General features: G+C 41.3%; 2 protein-coding genes and 1 pseudogene across 2 annotated transcripts; 2 read left to right on the top strand and 1 right to left on the bottom strand.

Moving 5' to 3' along the window:
* Positions 1-1,015: 1,015 nt before the first annotated feature.
* LOC127776080 (uncharacterized) lies at positions 1,016-3,142 on the bottom strand (annotated as a pseudogene).
* Positions 3,143-5,638: 2,496 nt separating this feature from the next.
* LOC127775565 (serine/threonine-protein phosphatase PP1) lies at positions 5,639-8,921 on the top strand. The gene is made up of 3 exons (XM_052301825.1): positions 5,639-5,962; positions 6,804-7,363; positions 8,178-8,921. The coding sequence occupies exons 1-3, from the start codon at positions 5,785-5,787 to the stop codon at positions 8,406-8,408; spliced, it is 969 nt and encodes a 322-aa protein (XP_052157785.1). The 5' UTR covers positions 5,639-5,784; the 3' UTR covers positions 8,409-8,921.
* Positions 8,922-11,582: 2,661 nt separating this feature from the next.
* On the top strand, positions 11,583-22,317 carry LOC127775564 (E4 SUMO-protein ligase PIAL1-like). The gene is made up of 16 exons (XM_052301823.1): positions 11,583-11,920; positions 12,057-12,129; positions 13,320-13,385; positions 14,873-14,938; positions 15,086-15,168; positions 16,111-16,162; positions 17,332-17,397; positions 18,000-18,067; positions 18,148-18,196; positions 18,288-18,372; positions 18,453-18,551; positions 18,648-18,699; positions 19,120-19,171; positions 19,255-19,371; positions 19,450-20,307; positions 21,363-22,317. The coding sequence occupies exons 1-16, from the start codon at positions 11,706-11,708 to the stop codon at positions 21,978-21,980; spliced, it is 2,619 nt and encodes an 872-aa protein (XP_052157783.1). The 5' UTR covers positions 11,583-11,705; the 3' UTR covers positions 21,981-22,317.
* Positions 22,318-22,480: the final 163 nt, after the last annotated feature.

Raw genomic sequence — 22,480 nt, 5'->3', positions numbered from 1 at the left:
CATTGAAGAGTTCTTCCAAGGTTACATCTATGTATGCCGTGTTATACTGTTAGGTTTTAGGTGTTTAGTTCCTGAAAAAAATTAAAAGTTTGAAAAAAGTTAGAAGTTTAAAAAAGAAAGTTAAAAGTTTATGTGTGTAGGAAAGTTTTGGTTGTGATGGAAAGTTGGGAATAGGGGAAACTAAACACGGCCCTTGTTTAGATTGCAAAAATTTTTGATAAAAAGGTCACATCAAATGTTTGGACACATGTAAGGGGTATTAAATATGGATGAAAAAAAAACCAATTGCACAATTTCCATGTAAATTGCGAGACGAATCTTTTGAGCCTAATTACGCTATGGTTTGACAATGTGATGCTACATTAAACATTTGCTAATGACGGAATAATTAGGCTTAATAAAATCGTCTAGCAGTCTACATGCGGAATCTGTAATTTGTTTTGTTATTAATCTACGTTTAATAATTTAAATATGTGTTCGTATACTTAAAAACTTTACACCCAAAAAAACTATACACACCCTTATTTGTTTTCGTTTTTCTTCTGTTTTTTTTCAGCAAACGGAATTTTTAGGTTTAATGTTTAGCTAAAGTTTACACGACTTTTTTCGAAGTGACCAACCATTGAGCTAAATTTGATGTCTTTGATTGGGAATGGTACCCATACATTATATGCATATGTTCTTTATTCTATGGAAATAGACAAATTAAATTCACTTGTTTTGATTTATTGTTAAAGGAAGAAAACATAAGAAAGCACGGGTTTCACTTTTTCGAAACAACTTGTGTTGGGATGTCACTACGGAAAAAAAAGACATGCAGTTAATATTCATATACATACTATACAGTATGAAAATATGATATTGGGAAAGATTATAATGTTATGGTCTTATCCATCTGACGGTATTTATGTGGAAAATGTGTTTAGGGTAAAAAATAACGTCTATGATCTCTATGTTTAGAGATATGTATATGTGCGGGCATGCCAGTGTAACTAAGTACACAATAAACAAAACATAGGGAACATGCGCTTTATTAATCTCAAGGATTATAAATACAAATTCCTATATAATGATACGCGCTTAATAGCCTGTCGTTGGACAGATCTGACTTGTGCGATGTGGTCTCCTGGTTCCCGGGGCCTCGAAAAGCTCCTGGTTAATTACCTCTGCAGGTCTAGGCCTGCAAGAGAACCTCCGATTAAGCTGCTAGTGGTCATCTCATCGTCTTCGCTTCGCATTCTCCATGCATGGTTGTGATGGTGATGTAGATGTGGGCGCCGGCAGCGGTCCACGGCCTCGTCGGTCCGTGCGCCGAAGTTGGTGACGTAGCCTTCGCGTCGGCTTCGCCCGCCCCCGTCGTCTAGCCTCGTCGGTCTTGAACGACGTGTTGGTGTAGATTGTTTGAAGAAGACATGCATGGAATCGTATAGCTTGGACGGCTCGACGTCATAGCAATTGCATCGGGATCATATTAGGAAAGAAAGGAGTAGTAGGAGATGGTCTATGCAGACCACCGAACTGTTCTTGCACTTGAGAAATTAGTGTATAACGATACACATCCTCATGGCCAAATGAGTATAGATTAGCAATAAGCCATTTTGGTTTGCTTGTCACTGTGCACACAGTGGCATGCATGCACACGTGAAACACTAGTGTGTGATGATTTTTGCCGTAGTTACTGTAGATGACGTGCTTTTCTGCAGGCTTGGCCATTGGCTTTACGGCAGCCCGCGGCACTGTGAATGACATGGCGCCGGCAACGACAGCAACGAAGAACACGTGGAGGAGGAGGCAGCGCCGTCAAGCGCGATCAGGTGAACATCGGCAGCGCCTCAGGGACCGCGACGAGCGTGAAAGCGTCGCCGGTCAGTGGAGTCTCAATGACGAGACATGCTCGGAGTTTGGCGGTGGTGCGGCGATGATGGCACGACAGCGTCACCGGTGGCTTGACGAGCGTCAGGGCGTCGTCGACAAAGTGGATGACATGGCCTCCCGGCTAACAGCGGCGCTCTATAGAGACGGCATGAGCGGAGACCGACGTAACGACGATGGCTTGCCGGCGACCTCCAGCGGGATCGCATGGGCAGCGATCTCCATCGCCTGGCGGTGTAGACGAGAGCGGCGGCTTGGCGACGGCTCTGATAGGACTCAGGTTAGGGCAGTTCGGCGACGTTCAAGACCGCCCCGACAGCCTTCTTCTTCCTGTACCGATGACGATCGGCGGGCCAGAACAGCACGGCTTGAAGACGCCTCGGCACCACGACGACGGCAACGACGGCAGCTTGACGACGTTTCCGGCGGTTCTGATGATTCTCAACATGCTCCGGCAAGGCGGCACGGAGATGGCCTTCTCTGGGTTAACCCAGCAAATCTCGACGAGGTGGAGGATGGTGTGGCCGGACTGAACGACAGCGCGTGTGAGGAGGATGATGACGCGCGCCGATGAAGACGCTGTGAGGTGGAAGTCGCCACCAGCCAAGCGAGGATGGCCCTGCTCCGGCGGCGCCACGGCGTGAGGAAGATGACAACACCGCCGAAGATGGTCGGCGAGGCGTTCGGCATGGCGACTCCGGCGAGGGCGGCGTCATGGCTCCGTGGGCGGCGTTCACGATGTTGAGGCGGCGTATTCCGGCGAGGTAGCATGACGAGGCCCTTCGTCCGGACATGACAACGAACGGCGACTTGCTCTCCAGTCCGACGAACAGCACTTACATGACTCGGCAGACTCAACGACGGCGTGCGGGCACCGTCCAGCGGTGCTCCGACATTCTCGTCTCGTCGCCATCTCATGCATGCGTGAACTGCAAATAAAATTTGATTAGTAGCATTTACCTTGTGCAGTCATGGTCCTTCTCCTCGCGATGGTTGACGGTGGACAGGTACGCGTCCCCCTGCCGGACACCGGCGTGATGGACGCCGATGCTGACGCCGCGTGTACTGCTCCGGCGAAGTGCGCAACGCGGCTGCTGCTCCGGCGAAGTCACACAGACGGCTAGACGTGTGGTGAATGGAAGTGGACGAGCTCGTGGATGTCGGAAGGATCAATGGCGATGTTGTGGTGCTCGATGGTGTGTGATGAATGTGTGTGTAGAGAAGAGCGAAATGGTTTTGTGTGAAGAGAGGAGTGAAATGGCTGTGTGCGTGTGAGCCCTGTGTAGTGATGGTCTCCTTTTATAGGCGCAGGGAGCCTTAACCCACACTGCGAATCCCTCGGCGCCACCGCGGCCGAGCGTTAGATCGATCCGACTCTTCCGGGTTTAGTTGCTGCGGATTACTCTTGTTTGAATCATCGAGATGACCGGATAGGACTGAGTTATCTAACGTTATCTCCGCATCAGTATCTTGCCGTTGGCGAGAAATCCTACTCATGTACGCGTATACGCGTGGTTATCCAGCCGCGTACGTACAACGAGCATGCAGCGCAGCTCCGCCGGCCCATATGCGGCCCAAGCACTAGTCCTTGCTTGCCGTTGCTTTGAGTCCAGGGAAAATTATCTGATATATATGTACATGTATACGTATACCAGGTATAAGGCCACGTACGAGCGCTCGCGTATAAGCTGCTCACATGCCGCTCGAGTCTTTGTTTGCCGGCTCATGCACCAGTATATATTGGGCACACACATATACATAGCAGACTGCATGTGAGTCATATATATGGTTGGCTAGATATGATGTGCACAGTAATGCATGGCCCATGCATTTCATGCAAAACAACAAGTTAGCTTCTTAGCTAAATAATAATCTCGCTTGCTTAGTTCAGAATGACAAAATGTCATCAAACAACATGATCACTCAATGTAGTGATACATTTGGTTGAATTTAAAATAAAAAATGAATGACATTAATTTATGAGAATTATTAGAATCACCAATTTGCATATTAGGCATATCTAGAGTAGAATCAATCAAGTGAGACCTACTTAAAATTTTGATTTGGCTAATGACATCCTACAATGTTTCTTCAGTGTTCGTCAAAATGCAAAAAAGAGCCTTTCTTAAGGAGAAAATATTGGTAGCACAGGTTTTGTCCCGGTACCAAAACAAAAATAGCACTATAACTTGCTCCTCTTCCTACCCGTTAGAGATTTCCAAATCTTAGAACTCCCATCACGTTAGCATGTTAAAAAAAAAATCGTATACTAAAAGACCAAAAAGCCCTAAAATTAACTCAAATATCTTGTTCCTCCTTCCGTTCAGGTAAAATAGGCAGCGATTTTCAGTTTTAGCGATTAAAATCAAGGAAACTAATAGGGATGCTAACCACCGGTAAAAAGAAAATGAGCGTCACTAGTAGCGCGACGTCGCTCCCACTTGCACGCGCTCCGAGCCTCTGATCCCCTTCACTGCTTAGAGCAAGTATAATAGTGAGATATAAATCTACTATAAGCTTAGATGTAGAAGAGAGATAGTGAAAAATTAAGGATACTGGCTTTCATGCAAGAGCTAGCTTATCACAAGGTCCAAGACAAATGCATTAAATGTATAACTGAGAGATATAGAGATAAAAAGAAAATTATAGCCAATTTTATAGCTAATTTATTATATATATTAGCTTTAAGATAGACTAATAGTAGGAAGTGGACTCTATTATTACCCTTCTCTTATGCGCCTACACATCGTGTTGCGACTCCATACCTGCTACTCCACTTGCTCGCAGACGCCAACTCGCTGCCGTGCCGAACAACGGCTCGCCCTTTTTATTTTTGGTTCATTTGATAACACAAAATATGATGGAAGTTCACTGAAGTGCTAAATAAGGTGAATAAGCAAGTTACATTAGTTTTTTAGATAATGGAAATATATTACATCTCTGGTCTCTGCCCGTGAGTAAGTTAGATGAGTTAAGATAAACAAATTTAGCTAGAGCCAATTACACTACACTAGTAGACTGTTAGGTTTATAGTAGATTTATAAAAGCGACTATACTCAGGCCCTGTTTAGTTCCAAAGTATTTTTTTCAAACTTCCAACTTTCTATCACATCAAATTTTTCATACACACACAACTTCTATCACTTCGTACCAATTTCAACCAAACTTCCAAACTTCAGTGTGAACTAAACACAACCTCATTAGGCCCCGTTTAGTTCCCCAAAAGTTTTTCCAAAAAACATCACATCGAATCTTTGGACACATGCATGAAGCATTAAATATAGATAAAATGAAAAACTAATTGCACAGTTAGGGGGGAAATCACGAGACGAATCTTTTGAGCCTAATTAGTATATGATTAGCCATAAGTGCTACAGTAACCCACATGTGCTAATGACGGATTAATTAGGCTCAAAAAATTCGTCTCGTGGTTTCTGGGCGAGTTATGAAATTAGGTTTTTCATTCGTGTTCGAAAACCCCTTCCAACATCCGGTCAAACGTCCGATGTGATATCTAAAAATTTTCGTTTAGTTCGTTTTTATTTCGCGAACTAAACGTGCCCTTAGAATCAAAACAAAGCACATAAAATCGAAAAGGTTGATTCTCAGGCCCCATTATTCAAACCAGAAGGGACCCTTCAAACAAGTTTCCTTGACCCATATGCAATGCACCTTGACCAGCCTTTCCCTTTCTCGACCACGGGCCCACCCCCACCCCTTCCCTGGTACAAACCATCGGGTACGCGTCGCAATTCACACCCGATTTTTTCCGTTCGCTCTCCCTCCTCCTCCTCCTCGTCTCCGCCGATCGAAGGAAAAAAAAAAGCTAGGGTTTAGCTGTCTCTCTCGCTCGCCATCGCTCGCGGCGACTCACTGCTAGGGTTTTTGGGTCTCTCTCTCTCTCCACCGGCGATGGATGCGGCGGCGCTCGACGACTTGATCCGGCGGCTCCTGGACGCCCGCGGCGGCCGCACGGCGCGCCCCGCGCAGCTCGCCGACGCGGAGATCCGCAAGCTCTGCGCCGCCGCCAAGGACGTCTTCCTCTCCCAGCCCAACCTCCTCGAGCTCGAGGCCCCCATCAAAATCTGCGGTATGTGAGGCCTGCTGCTTCTTCCCCCTCCCCTCCCCGCCGCAAAACCCTAGCGAGAAGGGTCGGTCTCCTCGGGTTGTGTTGTTCTTGCGGTATGTGCGGTCGCCTGAGTGATAACGCTGCGCGTCTGGGAAAATATTTGGTGTGTTTTCTGATGCTAATTCGAGGTGTATTTATGGTTCGAAGCGCTTAGACTTGGGTGTTCTTCGAATTTTTGTTGTCATAAACAGCACCGGTGATTTTAGGATGTTGATTCTTTTGGGGAAGATTTATATTGCTTTCGTAGTTGTTGAACTTGAATCTTGATGATGATTGATATGGCTTGGATTGCAGAATTGTCCTCTTTTGGGTGGGGTCAGGGCAGATTGTCAACAGAATATGATTAATCTATATCTTCCTTGCTTTGACTTGCCGATGAAATTTCTAGTTTCAATGAGAATACCGCAGAATTTCTGAAGGTTGATTCAGAGTGTCAAACTTCAGGCTAGTTTTATTGTTATAATGAAGAAACTGTGTTTATATGTCTTCACAATTCTTTAGCCACATTATCTTTTGTTAGCGCTTGGGAGACAAGAATATGTTTTAAAATTGCAGTACATGCTATAGAGGCAAATAAAATTTCCCCGAACAAAAAAAATATCCTGATGCACCTTCATAGAATTATCTTTGTCTACAGCACATCATTGTTAAAGTGTGGCATGAAGAAATTTCATACCAAGATACTAAGCACCTATCACAAATACGCTAAAACTTCTTGTTCTAACTATAAGCAATTTGTAACATGTTGTAGAATGTGATTGCATCATGCTTACCATCATTCTGCCTACTTACTCATTGACAGGAGATATCCATGGCCAGTATTCTGATCTTCTTCGGTTATTTGAGTATGGGGGCTTCCCACCAGAGGCAAACTACTTGTTTCTAGGTGATTATGTTGACCGTGGGAAACAGAGTATAGAAACTATATGTCTTCTCCTTGCGTATAAGATTAAGTACCCAGAGAACTTCTTCCTCCTTAGGGGAAACCATGAGTGCGCATCTATCAACCGAATCTACGGATTCTTTGATGAATGCAAAAGGAGGTTTAATGTTCGTATTTGGAAGGTTTTTACTGATTGTTTCAACTGCCTCCCTGTGGCTGCACTTATTGATGACAAGATCCTATGCATGCATGGGGGTTTATCTCCTGACCTAAAGAACATGGACCAGATTCGCAACATTGCCCGCCCAGTTGATGTTCCAGACCATGGTCTCCTATGTGATCTGTTGTGGTCAGACCCAGATAAAGAAATCGAAGGTTGGGGTGAGAATGACAGGGGTGTATCATACACTTTTGGAGCTGATAAGGTCGCTGAGTTTCTCCAGACACATGATCTAGATCTGATCTGCAGGGCTCACCAGGTATGTTTTGATGGTAATTTTTTTGTACGATTTTCAAGCAAGTAACAGTGGTCTTTCCCCTGTGAGTTCGTTATCATTTCATTGGACTTGAAAGTGCATATTTATTGTGACATGAGTTGATGTTTCTAAAGTATTTATCTGCTGTATCAAGAACTGTTCAATATCTGATTAAATGATTTTCATCCATCTCTTGAGTTATACAACAAAAGCATGTTCTCCATTTTATTAAAAATCCCCTAACTTATGGTTCTGTAGTTTATTGAAAAAGAAATGGAGAATTTCTATTGTACATCTGTGTGTAGTTTGTATACTACACTTAGGCAATCACCACACAGTAATTCTCTTATCGGCGTCAACATTGCATGAGATATTTTGTATTGTGCTGCAAATCATGTTCAAACCTCTAACTACATACATGCCCTTGCTTGGGGTGAACTTCCCATTGATATTGGACGCATTAGATGATCATTTTGTTCTCATCCTTGTCTATTGTCTGCTCCATTCGTTTTGTTGAGGCCAATGAAATTCAGCATTACAGATTTGGTTAAAATATTCTAAATCAATTTCAGTCAAATTTCTTCTATAATTCAATCTACTCCATGCAATTACTTGTTACAAATACTGATTCCTCCCTTTTCTAGTGTAAGGAAAATTAAATATGTTGGTTTATTCCAATTTGTTTTTGGATATAAGCTGAAATAAATACATGCATCTTTTCTCAGTGAATCTCTGCTGTAGTGAACTATTATTGTTATTATTGAGCGATTGTCTTTATTTACCACTCACTGCTTTGTGCTGGGATCTTCTCTGACAGGTTGTGGAGGATGGCTATGAATTCTTTGCTAAGCGCCAGCTTGTAACCATATTCTCTGCACCCAACTATTGTGGCGAGTTTGACAATGCAGGGGCGATGATGAGCATTGATGATTCTCTTACATGCTCATTCCAGATCCTTAAGCCTTCTGATAAGAAAGGAAAAGCAGGAACCGGAAATATGTCAAAACCTGGAACTCCACCAAGGAAGATAAAAATTAATATTATTTAGGCAGATTCCCACTAATGTGAACTGAGAAATTGTGATGGAGTACTCCTCCAAACTTGTTATGGGAAGATTTTTGGTGCACATGACACTGTTGAAAAATGTCGACCTGCGTACCTTTGTGTTTTCACTGTCTGATGCAAATCTGTCCTGCCGTTATTCCTGCTGAAAAGAAGATCATACTTCGGCTGTTCGGCAAAAACCATACTTGGAAGCCTTCTTTAACATGGATTACTTATTTCTTCTTGATCTGCTACATAAGTCAGAAACCAGAATATCTATCAATGGGTAGGCATAGGGAAACTACTAGTCTCATGTAGATTTTGTTCAATGCTGTATGCCATTCACCTGTAAAGTGTGCCTTTGAAAGGGACTGACTGATTAGCTGAAGTCTTTTACTGATGCTGATTGCATAGAATGGTAACTTTTTACCCAGCAGCTGATAGTTAAGTGTCTTTATCTATGTGATAGGTGCTTTGTCATTGCCATTTTAAACAAGCATTTTGGTAAGCTTAAATATTTTCCCAGCTTGGCTAGGTACTTGGGTGAAGTCATGCCCAATCCTGTAGGCTATTTATTATCTTCGAATATAATGATTCAGATACCAAACAGAAGAGGCAAAAGTCGTCGTCCTCGCTGTGGGATGGCGATTTACCCTTGCTTGTTTAAACTAGTTGTTTAGGTAAGCATGGACTTGTTTTTCATGTTTAGCTAGGTACCAGTGATGACATGCCATTGACTAGTATCCCCTTTGTTACCCCTGATTTACTTACACTTGCTGGAACTGTTTGCATCTTGTCTATGACGGTAGCATTTGTACTGTGTTTACTTACTGATGGAGTCTTGTGGCCATTTGAATGGCTCCTTGATACTATAGCCATGGAACATTCTGAATGGTTGTTTAAATGTTAAATTGCCACGTCCAGTCCTAGAAAAAACTAAGTTCTGGGGATGAATCTGTGCTAGTGCTTCTCTAGATTCATCCCTAGAAATTTGGGACGGAGGGCGTAGTGAATAAGCCTGATTATCTTCGTTATCCAGACAAGGTCTTGTTGGGGTTGAGCAGTTGGGAAATTGCATCAACCAAACAACAAAGCTATTGGAGCCTCTCAAGTTTCATGGCTTCTTTGATTGAATGAATTTTGGAGGGTTTTTTTTTTTCAGAATTTGAAAATTCCTGCGATGTTTCAAAGGAATCCATAATGATTTTTATACGGAATGGGAAATTGTCGTTCATCTTGAGCATTACAATCTGCTAGCGAAATTCTTAGCAATGTCTAGTACTCTACCCGTCCAAAAAAAAAAAAAGGCAACCTAGGATGGGATGTCTAGATTCGTTGTACTATGTTGTCTGTCAAAAAAAAAAAAAGGCAACCTAGAAGATGGGATGTCTAGATTCATTGTGTTGTGCTGTCACTATCTAGATTCTTTTTCTTTTTTTTGGGGGGTGGGGGGCGGGGGGAGTAATCGTCTAGAGTTTTGGATCTTTGTGCTGTAGGTATCCATCTGTATGCCATGGCAATAGGCAACTCTCTCTCTCTCCATGACCAGGGTCCCAAGGGTTGAGCATGGCTGAATATCATATCGCCTCTAACCTTCTATTATTACAAAGTATCGAGGATCGATGTCTAACCATATAGGCTTTTTTTCTGGAAAATGGGTTATAAAATGTGAGATTGGAAAATATAAATGAGTGGATGGTTATGATTAAATGAGGTGAAATGAACGAAAAGTTAGGCTTTGCTTGGCAAATGGGTAACGAGAGGTGGAATTGGAAAACGGAAATGAGTGGATGGTTAGGATTAAATGATGTGAAATGAATGAATGGTTAGGCTTTGCTTGGCAAATAAGTTATGAAAGGTGGGATTGGAAAATAGAAATGAGTAGATGGTTAGGATTAAACGAGGTGAAATGAATGAATGGTTAGGATTGAACCTTACCCTTGTATGGTTGGAAATATCTTTTTTTCTAAACCTATTTGTCAAACAAACCGAGAAGATGTCAACTACTACTCCAGATTTACATGGATACACAATGGCAATATATAAAATGTATAATGTCGCATAGATTTTTACATGTAGAGAAAGCAACAAAATATCACAAGTCGCAAATGTACTAGTTGTTGCACTATTCACTAGCCGTTAATATTATGATGGTGCCAAACTATCAAGCGGTTTTTAAAACCCCACATGACTTATTTTTAGGGTAAGAGCCTGGTGTGCTTGAATATGACTCACCGATTGGTGTCATCGCAGTTATTGGTAGCAAGTTTTATGTGGCAAATAAGATTATTTTCGTACATGACGTTTCTTAGTTGTGGTGCACAACGAGCTATGTTTTTGAAGGTGTCTTTATAGTTCATAAAAATATTTAATTAAGTTATAAAGTCATATGGAAGATCATGATATAAACAAAAGGACTAATAGCTTAGTGTAGGAAAAGCCAGTATAACCCTTGAGCACGTCTAAAATACAGCTCGAGTGATAAAAGAGCAATTTTTAATTCTTGGTGTCAATATTGCACACGATAACCATAATTTTAGTGAATAACTAAAGAATCGATATCTACATGCATTCATGCAAAATGAATAAAACTACAACAACCAATTGGCTACAACTTACTACATTGTTGAGTTAAATAACAAACTTGGTTTCATCTATTCTAGACATGTCTTTACGTAGACATACTCAGTTACTCACCAACGACCTTCTCTTAAAGTAAAACAAAAGTACCACACTACTAATTCTCTTAAACATCAATTCTAACATGGAAAATACGCATTTTACATATTGATTACCTCAACTCTTTGATTTCAACGACTATTTTACAACTAAATTGCTCATAAGATCGCTTAAAAACGAACTCGCTAATAAAAAGATAAATCTGACTATATATACTGGATAAAAAAACACAACCAACGTAAAAAACCGTGTGACGAAAAAAATAGTAACAGAAGTCTTACGTATTTTTTTTTGTTACGTATAGATTAAAATGTAAGCCTAACTATTAAACCCATAAATCACTTGACAAACAACATTAAACACCTTATTATAAACGAACATTACGCAATTTCCCACCTATAAGTTCAAGGCCAACCGTATCCCATTACAACATTTTTCGCCGTCGAGAGGAAAAAAAGATTTTCTTTTCGTCTTCCCCCGTAGCAGCAGCGAGCCGAGCATCCATCCAAATTCCCAAAAGAGGAAACTACGCTGCGCCACCGACTCTCTCGCCGCCGCACCCTCCTCCCTCCCTCCCTCCCTCGCCTCCGCCGCCGCCTCCGCTGCCTCTCCGGTGGGGGCCATGGCGAGCGCGGCGCCGCTGCCCCCCACGCCGCCGCCATCGCAGCAGCAGCAGCCGCAGCCGCAGGGCAAGGAGCAGCAGCAGCAGATGGCGGTGGCGATGAACGCGCGCCGCCTGGTGATGATCGGGGACCGCCTCAGGACCCACTTCCGCGGCGGCGGCGGGACCGTCCTCGAGCCGCCCGACCTCGCGCACCTCGTCTACGCCTTCGCCAGGTACGCCGCCCAGGGGTTCCCGGCTTCGCCCCCCCCCTCCCTCCCCTTCTTGTGATTGTTAGGGTTTATGGCCGGCTACCGAGGCCGTTTCGCGGGAGGCGATTGTGTGACCTATTCGCGTTGTTTGCGCTTGCAGAGGGATCGATTTCGCTCTTTCTAGCGGCGATGTTCCTACCGTGGCCAGTGAAATACCCAGCATTTTGAAGAAGGTAAGCGTGTCTCCTCTACCAGACAATTTCCCATTGTTTTTTTTAGTTCGTTCATCTTAATATGGACATTTATTGTCCAAGTAGGGGAGCAATGGATGCGATAATTGACCGCCGAGAGCTTCATTATTTGCGCAGAATTGCTATTCTTAGTAACGATTTAACGATTTGAATTCATTATCGAAGCAATTATGAAGTAGCTAGAGTTCACATACTATATAAATGGATATTTTTAAATGTAAGAACTTATACGTTTCATTGCATGCTAATTGTTACTGTGCCCATGGCCCAATGGTGAACCGCATAGTAAAATGACATATCAATCAGAATAGCACATTGGAATTTATTGACGCATGGTAGGTTGGCAAAATCATTCTGGAACCACCAAACTATTTCTTTTAAATTGTCACAGCATCTGCAGTGTGAGGAAAATTTTATAGCTCATAGTTAAATATTGACACGTATGAAAATATGGAGAGAGTCTAACTTGGCAAGTGAGGTAATAATTTCCCCCCTTTAAGCAGTACTACAGCTGAGAAAACTACTTTTTTTTTTAAAGATAACGAGCAAACCCTTATGTTTTTATTTTCTGCGTTCCTAAGAAACTGTTGTGTTTTTCTTGTTTATGTGATTCTTCTGAACTTTAAAAGATGAAGGTATCCTACTATTTGAATGGATAGCCTCCAAAAGAATCAATACGGCATATTAATAGTTAAAGCCTCATTTGTCACTGCTCGCAAAAACACACAATTGTAGAAATCCTTGTGTTACATGGCACCTCCTGATTTCCCATATCTCAATTTCCTACTCCATGATTTCCCTTGGTACACTATCTGGTACCTGTGAAATCTGTGATGCCAGCATTTTCCCTCCAAGGCAGCACTATTTTATTTGATAGTGCCATCTGCCTAGCATCACATTCCCCTTTTACTTGCTGTCGTAAACTAGCATTGGCTGCCTGTCTCCTTAAATGCTAACGACCTATAAAGTAGCCGGTAGGACTTAACTGTTTCTGTACTTTCCAACTTTGTTATGTGAGGCAATGAACAAATTATTAGTGCAACTACCACATTTGAGTTTGAACTGTTTATTTTTGGCCTTTTGCACAAAGAGGGCTCCATTTTTTTTAGTGAAGCCAGGTATTCCAATTTAATTGTGTGTTATTGATCGGAAGTTTAATGTTTATTTACCAGGTGTATCTGGTAGGAAAAGATCAATTTCTGCAATCTTCTGTTATGGTGCTAATGATATCATGCAAGGTAAATGCTTCTTCTCAGTCATAGACGAGCTATGGTAAGAGCTTCTTTTAGCCAAAATAATCCAGTCTTTTGATCTTTTTTGGTGTCTGCATACATACCAACAGTTTATTTGTTTCAAACTTTCAATCCAATGTTTGCTCTGCTCAGTGGCGGGGGACGGACAAAAAATGAGGCATGGCAAGGCCGTGAGGGCTAAAATCCTTATCATTCGAGATTGCACTTACAATAGATCAAAGTTCATATTATGAACATGAATCATATAGCGAAAAAACTACAAAGTAATAATATGATATCGAAAAAGCTGCACGCTAAACGAAAACGCTCGATGCAAATATTGTGGATGGAGACTTTAAAAGTAAACTTTTAATAAGAATTTTTTACCATAGGTTACCTACTGTAACAACCGACACCATGCCGCTAGACTGCAGATTCTGCAGTGTCATGGTCTTTGGGCCGGGCATCCTAGGCCCATTGGATAGGATTAGGGTTTGTTAGGATTAGATAAGGTTTGTTAGGATTAGATTAAGGAGTCCTCCATCTATATAAGGAGGGATCCTATCCCAGATCAGTGAGGCATTAGATCAAGATTTATCTCAGTGCCCATCGGCCTGCCTTCTCAGTGCGACGGAGAACGTCGCGCCGTTTAGGTTCAGGACCATTCCTTGTTACTTCATCTACTATAATCCAATCTACCCCCATTCATCCCGATTCTTCTCCACAAATCCTAGATCGTGACATGCAGCTATTCTAATTTCTATGATATAGTATATGATTCTGCATCCAACTTCAATATCTACTAATCCATCAAATACATGAAATTTGGCAAACTACCAATGTTTTATTTAACAGTGATAGATGGATGCTAGAAAATTGGGGTCTTGTTCCTCTATTCCTTGTTTCGTTTCTTTCTTTCATCGAAAAAGCTCCCAACTAAGCTACTGCTGCCTAGCTCCACACGTGAGCGTGGCTCGTACTGCTAGCCGCTGCCGACTTCCGTCCCAGTCTCCAGGATGCAGGCTCACCGGAATGTACGGCGCCGTCGAAGCCATCGCGTCAGCCGCCGCCTCAACTTGCTCGATGAGAAACATTAGACAAATACACGACACAAGTGGACCAGCAATGGTTTATGATTCGGCCGCTGTGGCCCAGCGGGAGCGCGGTGAGAGGGGCTGGTACTCGTGGTCGCGGCCGGCACGAGGTATGGCGTGCGCCATGCCTCGCCCTACCGAGCGCTCAGCTGCTGGCTCTGCTTACTACCTTTAATGTCTATACAACAATAACCATCTTAGCTGTTAGTCCTACCCATCAATGTATTTGTTTAGTTTCCAAATGCATACTCATGTTTTATTGCGAGATGTTTCAATAAAAAGTTTTATATGTGATCATATGCCCAAGTTGTACAATTTGTCTTTTGCCCTGATATCTCCCAATGTAATATATCTGCCACCCAAAAAATAAAATAGTAACCTGTGCTTGCTGTTTTGTAGAATGCTTGTTCTGAAAAATGGTTTCAACCCACAGATTGTACTGAAATTCTCAGGATGGCTAATGAGGTATGTGAAATGTTTTATCCTGTTACTATTAATTATGTTGATTCTTTGTTATGATCACTTTCGTTATTTTGAGTTTATGTTTGTTATGGTAATGGCATGTCCTTCAGATATTAGCTTGCTTAGTCATAATTTTTGCTTTTCATGCAGCTCTCTGGCAAATTCTGCACGCCTGTCAGCCAGCCAGATAATGACAGCACTGTGATCCAAATTATTTCAACAATAATGCCAAGGTAGTGACTATATCTTTCTTTCACACACTTGTGCATGGATAAGAATTTTAAAAAGAGTAAATGCACTTTGGGCCACATATTCTTACCAAAGTTTCACTTTGGACTACCCTTATAGTGATTTTTTTCACTTTGGAATAGGTAGTGTTACCAAATATTGTATTTGGACCGGGTGGCCAACATGTCAATGAGACTAACCACCTCTCTATTGTCCATTTGTCACTTACATGTGAGCCACCCGGTCCAAAGTGAACATTTGGCAACAGTAACTAGTCCAAAGTGAAAAAAAGAATTGTAAGGGTGGTTCAAAGTGAAACTTTGGTAAGAATATGCGGCCCAAAGTGCAATTTACTCTTTGAAAAATATGTTACAAATTTCTTATATGGATTTTATATCCAATAATCAAGATTTTTAAATTCAAAATGACATGTGAAATTTTCTTGTTCAAGGTGACGTGTCAAATCTTCAATAACTGTTTCTTTAAATGTATTATGGGGCTGACTTTTTGATGTGACGTTTGACCATTCGTCGTATTAAAAACTTTTGTACAAACATGCAAATATATGACATGCTTAAAGTACCTTCGATGATAAAACAAGCCTAGTTAGTTTTTTTTAATAAGAAGAATGGTCAAACATGATGTCCAAAAGTCAACAGCATCATATATTTAAAAACGGAGGTAGTACTTAAGAAGTACATTGAAAGAAACTTGGACTTCAATATTTGAATGCGAAGTCTATATTCCTTTTAAAATAGAACTAGTATATTTCAAAATTTCGAAGATATTAAATTGAAAGTTATATTCTGCGATCTCAGTTAATTAGGTAATTATGTTAGTATTGAGAAGTAATCTAAAGTATTTTAGTCTGTTTATGTACAATATTTTAATTTTCAGTTGAACTAAGGTGATCCTGCTTTTATTTCTGTTCCTCAAAAATCCTATAGGTACTATCCTCAATTGAAGTTTGAACGTCTAGTCACTTCGCTGGAAGCAAAGGTAGTCAATCTGGTGTTGAAGACAAAGTTTCAGAAATTGATCTGATAAATGTTGATGATTCTTTTCTATGCACCAGTTTTTTCGAATTCTTAGATCCTCACCATGGGTTAGGTCCATCCCTATTTTCTGGTGTAGGATGGTTCTATTTTTTGTTTGGTTTGAGGGATAAAGTGGGATGGAATGGTCCCATCACCTGTTTGGATGGAGGGATGAGGTGGGATAGCTGGATAGAGATACTTCCTCAACTAGAATTGGTGAGGTTACCTCTCACGTGAACGATACATTTTAGCTTCCACAAAAAAATAATAAACTCTCACACTAAAAATACATTCGTAGCAGCCACAAAAATTTAACAAAAACAGAAATATGTTGCCATATCATGCTCAAGCACAAATTAATGATCTCATCACAAATTACTTGCCCACATCACAAAACTAATTCTTGCTCACATAAAAAATTGTCTACTGAAGAAATAGATGAAACAAAAATACTACAATATGCTTAAAACTAATCTTATTGATAGCAAGGGACATTCATCTCATGCAAATAAAATCTCAAAAGTTTGACAAGAGAGGAGGATGCAAGGACGACCAACAGCTGATGATGAGGACTAGCAACAAGCAACCAGAGACAGATCGATTTGACACAAATGTGAATAAATACATGTAGGGATTCCTATCGCAGTCACCTGCTTTGACGAGGACGAGCGGCTGGAGAGAGAGAGAGAGCATGGAGGAGGGAGGAGGTTGCAGATGCCGCCGGCTCGGGCACGTGGTTGACGCCGCCTCTAGCGCCTATTGCCTCGCCAATATGGATGGAGGGGGAAAAAGGGAAAGAGATAAGAGGTGAATCGGTAGGAGGGATGAGGTTACCGCGTGCATGCGCCTCACGTGACAGCGCTGGCGCGAGGTGGGTTGGCCCAGTCCGGCTGATTTTGGTGGATCAAACAAACCTGGATATTAGTGGAATATTCTATTTTAGGTTCATCCCAACCCATCTACCCCTTCAACCAAACACTTCCGAAAATGGGTTGGCCCCATCCCAACCTTCCAAATCCATCCAACCAAACAGATGCTTAATGTGCAAACATATAGCTGATGATCCTCAGATAATAAAGGTTTGTTTTAGGAATGGATACTAATTTTGATGTATTTGTCCATACTCTACAGGTTGGATATGATGTTTTAATGGCCGATTTTTTCATCCATAAGAATGTGCCTCGAGAGGAAAAGATTGTGAGTATCACTGAGTGAAAATATTTATTTTATGCATGCTGTGCTAGTCTTTCCATGTGAGTTTTTTTTTTAAAAATATATCATGAATCATCATTATAAAGTACAACCCCATGTGTGTTTGTACAATATTTTACATAATATTTACTGTCATGTTCTTTTTTGCATCTGCAAGTGACATAGGCATGGAACCACTGTTTATTTGACTGACTACTTCTATAGGTCATACTCGTTTCTTGTAAAGTAGTTCCTGCTTATGACTATTATCTGTCCTAGTACCTCAAAATCTTTTGAATTGAAATAAATTAAGTTAGCTGTAAAAAACCCCTTTTGAAGTATAGAAGCCAAAGGATATTTTAAATTTCTTTCGAAATAGTTTAAGTTGTCACCAAAACCCACTGGTTGCATATATGGTGGCATGGTCATCTTGTAGCATCTCATATCTACATGCATTTGTGTTTATTACTGAGGGAGTGATTAGATGTGAAAGGACTGTAGTGTCAAAATGGCAGGAGTTTATGACTATTCATTCTGGTACTTCTGTATTTTGTATGCATTATGATGTTATATAAAGTCAACTTTACTAATATTCTTATGTTTTGTAGAATCTAATTGTTGTGCAAAAGGAAGACTTAGATGCCTCATCATGTATTGCAAACCCACCACATGTGAGGTACATTTCTTTCCTTTCTTTTTTTTACTTTGATGCTTGCGAATGTTAAGCCAAAAAATAATATTACGTTTTATTTTCAGCTTTTTAGTCAATGGAAAAGGCGTGGACAAGAGGACAAATGTTTCAATGGTCAGTGTTGAGTTGACCACATAGTCTTCTGCAACTTGTTAAACTTCAATTACGTTACAACCTAAATTCATGCTTTCAAATTATGTTGCAGGAAACAGGACCCCAGTTCCCCACTGATATTACTAGGATGCTCAAATACGGGGCAAACATCATCCAAGCTATAGGATATTTTAATGGTATGCATGATCATGGTGTTGTGTCTGTTTACTTCTATTTCAATTGTTGAATATTATAAACCAACAGCCTTTTGTTTCAGCTAACTATATCATAGCTGTTGCATTTCTGAATAAATTGGAGTCCTTTGACGCTCCAAACCTAAATGATTATGCACAACCAGTCGCTGCTGATCCTCCTGGTGGGTGAAATTTATTTTTAATCATTTAGTGTATGTCAGCTATTCTATTTTTTGAATTGAAATTTTCATAGATCTGTTTTTTGTTTTTTTTGGTAGATTCTGATTTACTCGAAGGGCCATCTAGAGTTTCCCTGAAGTGCCCCATAAGGTAATGTATTGCACTCTTCATGGAATACAATTTGCTGCGCACTGTGTTTCAACTTTCCCATGTTGGTGAAATTTGCTGCATACACAAGTTCGCCACAAGGGCACAAGGCCTGACCTGTGTTCTTCCATGGATATGGACAAAGAACCTCATAAGAAATTAAGAACTATTCTTTTTTAATACCTAGTTTGGCAAAATCATGTTCTCTGTGTCTAGATGGTGATGTAAAGGTACAACAATGAATTAATTAATTAATGCACGCTTAGTGAATTTGGCTGTCTAGAGTCAGTCTAGATTGATGGGGGTTAAGTCAAATTCAGTAACTTAAAATTTTACTTCTATCATTTATTTGAATGAAAAATGTTAGTCAGCTACTTTCTGATTCTGGCCTGGAAAATATTCATTTGCCATCTCTTGTTGCAGTTTTAGGCGCATAAAAACTCCCATCAAAGGGCGCCTATGCAAACACTATCAGGTATGGATTTATCATTTTGTTTGTATTCATGGCTTGAGCCTTTTTCTTTCAACAAAAGTAATGACAGAGCATGCATTGTTTAGTGTTTTGATTATGATAATTACATGGAGATGAACTTGAGGAAGCCGACTTGGCGCTGTCCATTTTGTAATACACCTTCAAACTTCACTGACCTACGGATTGATCAAAAGATGGTCAAGGTAAGTTGTATAATGTATCTGCGCATATACATCATTGCATTATGTTTTGTATGTGATCAGTCTTTATTTTTCCATAAGATATTACAAGAGACTGGAGAAGATACTATTGATGTCCTTGTGTTTGCTGATGGATCTTGGAAAACCATTTCAACTAATGATGAGAGATCTGATAGACATTCCAGTGACGTCATTCAGCAGAGTAGAGATACTATGGACACTGATGCGACTGCTGATGATGTCATAGATCTGATAAATGAAGACAATGATGGTGATGTGCCAATGAGTTTTACCTCTGCATCAGAAGATGTGAAGCCTTTCTTGAATTGTCAGGATCTATCTGTGGCAGACTATCTTTCGGATTTGCCTATGAACACAGTTTCGCAGGCAGAAGATCTATATGCAGGCGGTGCAAGCCGTGGAAACAATGAACGTGGAAATGCCACTTCAACTTCTGGCCAAAATTCATCACTGCCTTCTACTGGCGGTCTGGGCTCTAGTTCATTCGGGACTTTGGAGTCTATTCTGCCTCATAACATTCTGCACCCTGTTATCACAGATGCAGTCTCTCCTTCTCTTGATACCTCTAATTCTGTAGTTCCGAGACAGCATGTAGCACAAGGAACACGTTCTGATATTGTGCCGTCGCAACCACGAATAGATCCACAGCTTAGATTAGAAATTGCAAGACCTCCTATACCAAGGAATGTCGCGAGAGAACCTACAGGAATTCAGGCTCTGCCAGTGCAACCACAGAGAGTGCGACCAAATATCTACAATTGTCCACCTCCTTTCCCACAATCCAGTCCAGCTTCAGCATATCAAGTACATCAGGTGACAAACGCAGATAGTGTCATTACTGCTATGAGCACTGGTATTGGATCACTATCAAGGGCTCCAGATGCTGCTCCGTTATTGCAACACCAGTCAACACAGCAGGTAAAAATCTTTTCAAGCCACTATATCTTGGTATTTTTGCCAACATAAGGTAGCATTGGTTTATCTTTGAACAGAGTCATGTTACATGTCGCTATAAATTTAAACAGCCCTGTAATCACAGTAGAACTATCTGATGAATTTACTTTCTGTAATACTAATGATAAGCCATCTTAGCTTCACAACCATACTAGTATTATAAAGTGATTTGGAGGCTGAAATATGTTATACTTGGTCCCTGAGCTACTCCATTTCACCCCTTTCAAAAATTATGTTCTATAGTTTTGCCAACTTACTTTCCAAATATATGCACTATATGATGTAAAGTAAAATAAGAAAAAAACATAATTATCTTCAACTCTAAAAATTGTATACACGATTGCATGAGGTCAGTTAGCCATCCATACATACACATGTTCTAGTGATGCAATTGTTGAAAAAGATGTTGCAAACACCACGGTGGACAGTACCATACACATGGCTATCCACATCTAGCCACTAAAGATCTTCTAGAGTTCTAGAATGAGGTGTTGTAGAAGTAGATTGCATTATCAACACCCTTCCCCAAAACCCAGCTCCTTTTAAAAGAGTAAAAGGTTTGTTTTATGTAATGGCCCGTTTAATGTTCGCTCATATTTTTGAGATGTTTGAGTATTGACAACATGGTCATCTTATCTTCTCTTTTACTTGGCTCTATTACCTTTTTTATCCTTGTCTCCATTTGAATAGGGGCAAATATTTAACAGGCACTTGAACTACTTCACTATCTTCATTACTCATTTCGTACTGCTTGCTTGCGTACTGCAAATACAAGTAGTGAGTATGTGATGGTACCTGCTGTGATAACTGTCAGCCAGCGAAGTTGGTGCATGACCTAAAATATTGGTTTAGTGGTTTAGTACTGTTGCAGGGTGCCAGCCATCTGTAGTTCATTTTACAATACAAATCGTTGATAAATTGTAGAGAGAAGCAATTCATGATACACGTTTGAATTCTTTTACTTGCATTAAATTTATATCAACAAGCAGTTGTTCACAGAATCACATATTTGTTGACAGGAGATTCGAGCCACGCAAAACTATCATCAAGGCCAGTTTATTGGGCTTACTGCTCCTCAAAATTTCATGGGTACAAGACCGCCGCCAGGAGTCCCAGGACAGGCTATAGGTGCTAATGCCCATGGAGCTCCCCCCGCACAACAGTCCCATCACGTTCATCGGCTAGTGAGCAATCTAATGAATCAACTTGGACAAGCTACAGTGGCTCAACCTTCCACAGCTCCACAGGTCTTGCCATCTCAACCAGGCGGCACAAGTGTAGTCAACCCGCAGATCCGCGGTCATCTTTTCCCTGCGCAACAACGCAGCCAAGCAATGAGACCACAAGCAGTGCCCCGACCTACAATTTCTCAGGCACCACCTCGTGCACAGTCTCCCTTCTTGCCAGCTACTGCTCGGCCTCCGAGCACACCTCCCCCTATCGGAACTTCCGATGATCTTCAGGAGCTTCCTGTGGATGAAAGCTGGCGTCCCACAGGGCAGATGAGAGGGAGCCTGACTGGTGAAGCTTACAGCGTAGCGATTGGACGCTACAACCCCAGTGTGAACATTGCTGGTCAGCAGACAAGTCATGTGACAAGTCAGGCTCGGCCAGCTGGTCCGGATGCGCGCAGGTAATGGTAAGTCAGATAACTATGCATTGCTCATCAAGAAGATTTTGTTGGTGGCTCTGAACTCTGAATCTGCTAAGATAGATGATCTCTCTCCCTAGCTATGTTAGATTGTCGTTAATCTGTTTAGCTTTAGGAGGTTGCGAGAGCCTAGTGAGGGTGCTAACGCGCTAAACTGACTTGCAATGCTGGAACACCGTTTTGTAGCAGTTCCTGTGCTGCTCAACTTACAAGTTAGTTATACAACCCGCGCTGCATATGTACAAAGCCTTATTATGTTGTGTATTGCGGCTATCTTATTATACTCTGTCTTATTTGATCATTTCTGTGCTGGATTCTGCCATTTCCTCTCAATACTAAATTACTTATTCACGTCGGATGAAGAGCAGGATTTGTCCATTTTTAAAATGCACGCCACTAAATACTTCCTCCGTCCCATAAAAATCAAATTTAGAATTGGATGCGACACATTCTAATACTAGAATGTATGTCCAGATTCATAGTATT

This window comes from Oryza glaberrima, chromosome 6 (genome assembly GCF_000147395.1).
Source record: "Oryza glaberrima chromosome 6, OglaRS2, whole genome shotgun sequence".
Classification (NCBI taxonomy): Eukaryota; Viridiplantae; Streptophyta; class Magnoliopsida; order Poales; family Poaceae; genus Oryza; species Oryza glaberrima.
The sequence above is the reverse complement of the archived record's forward strand: the minus strand, read 5'-3'. Positions and strand labels throughout refer to the sequence as shown.

Coding starts and splice junctions, on each gene's coding strand:
- LOC127775565 (XM_052301825.1), top strand. CDS start 5,785: ATGGATGCGGCGGCGCTCGACGACTTGATCCGGCGGCTCCTGGACGCC. Junction 5,963..6,803: donor GGCCCCCATCAAAATCTGCG/GTATGTGAGGCC, acceptor ACTCATTGACAG/GAGATATCCATGGCCAGTAT. Junction 7,364..8,177: donor TGATCTGCAGGGCTCACCAG/GTATGTTTTGAT, acceptor CTTCTCTGACAG/GTTGTGGAGGATGGCTATGA.
- LOC127775564 (XM_052301823.1), top strand. CDS start 11,706: ATGGCGAGCGCGGCGCCGCTGCCCCCCACGCCGCCGCCATCGCAGCAG. Junction 11,921..12,056: donor CTCGTCTACGCCTTCGCCAG/GTACGCCGCCCA, acceptor TTGCGCTTGCAG/AGGGATCGATTTCGCTCTTT. Junction 18,373..18,452: donor AGCTATAGGATATTTTAATG/GTATGCATGATC, acceptor CTTTTGTTTCAG/CTAACTATATCATAGCTGTT.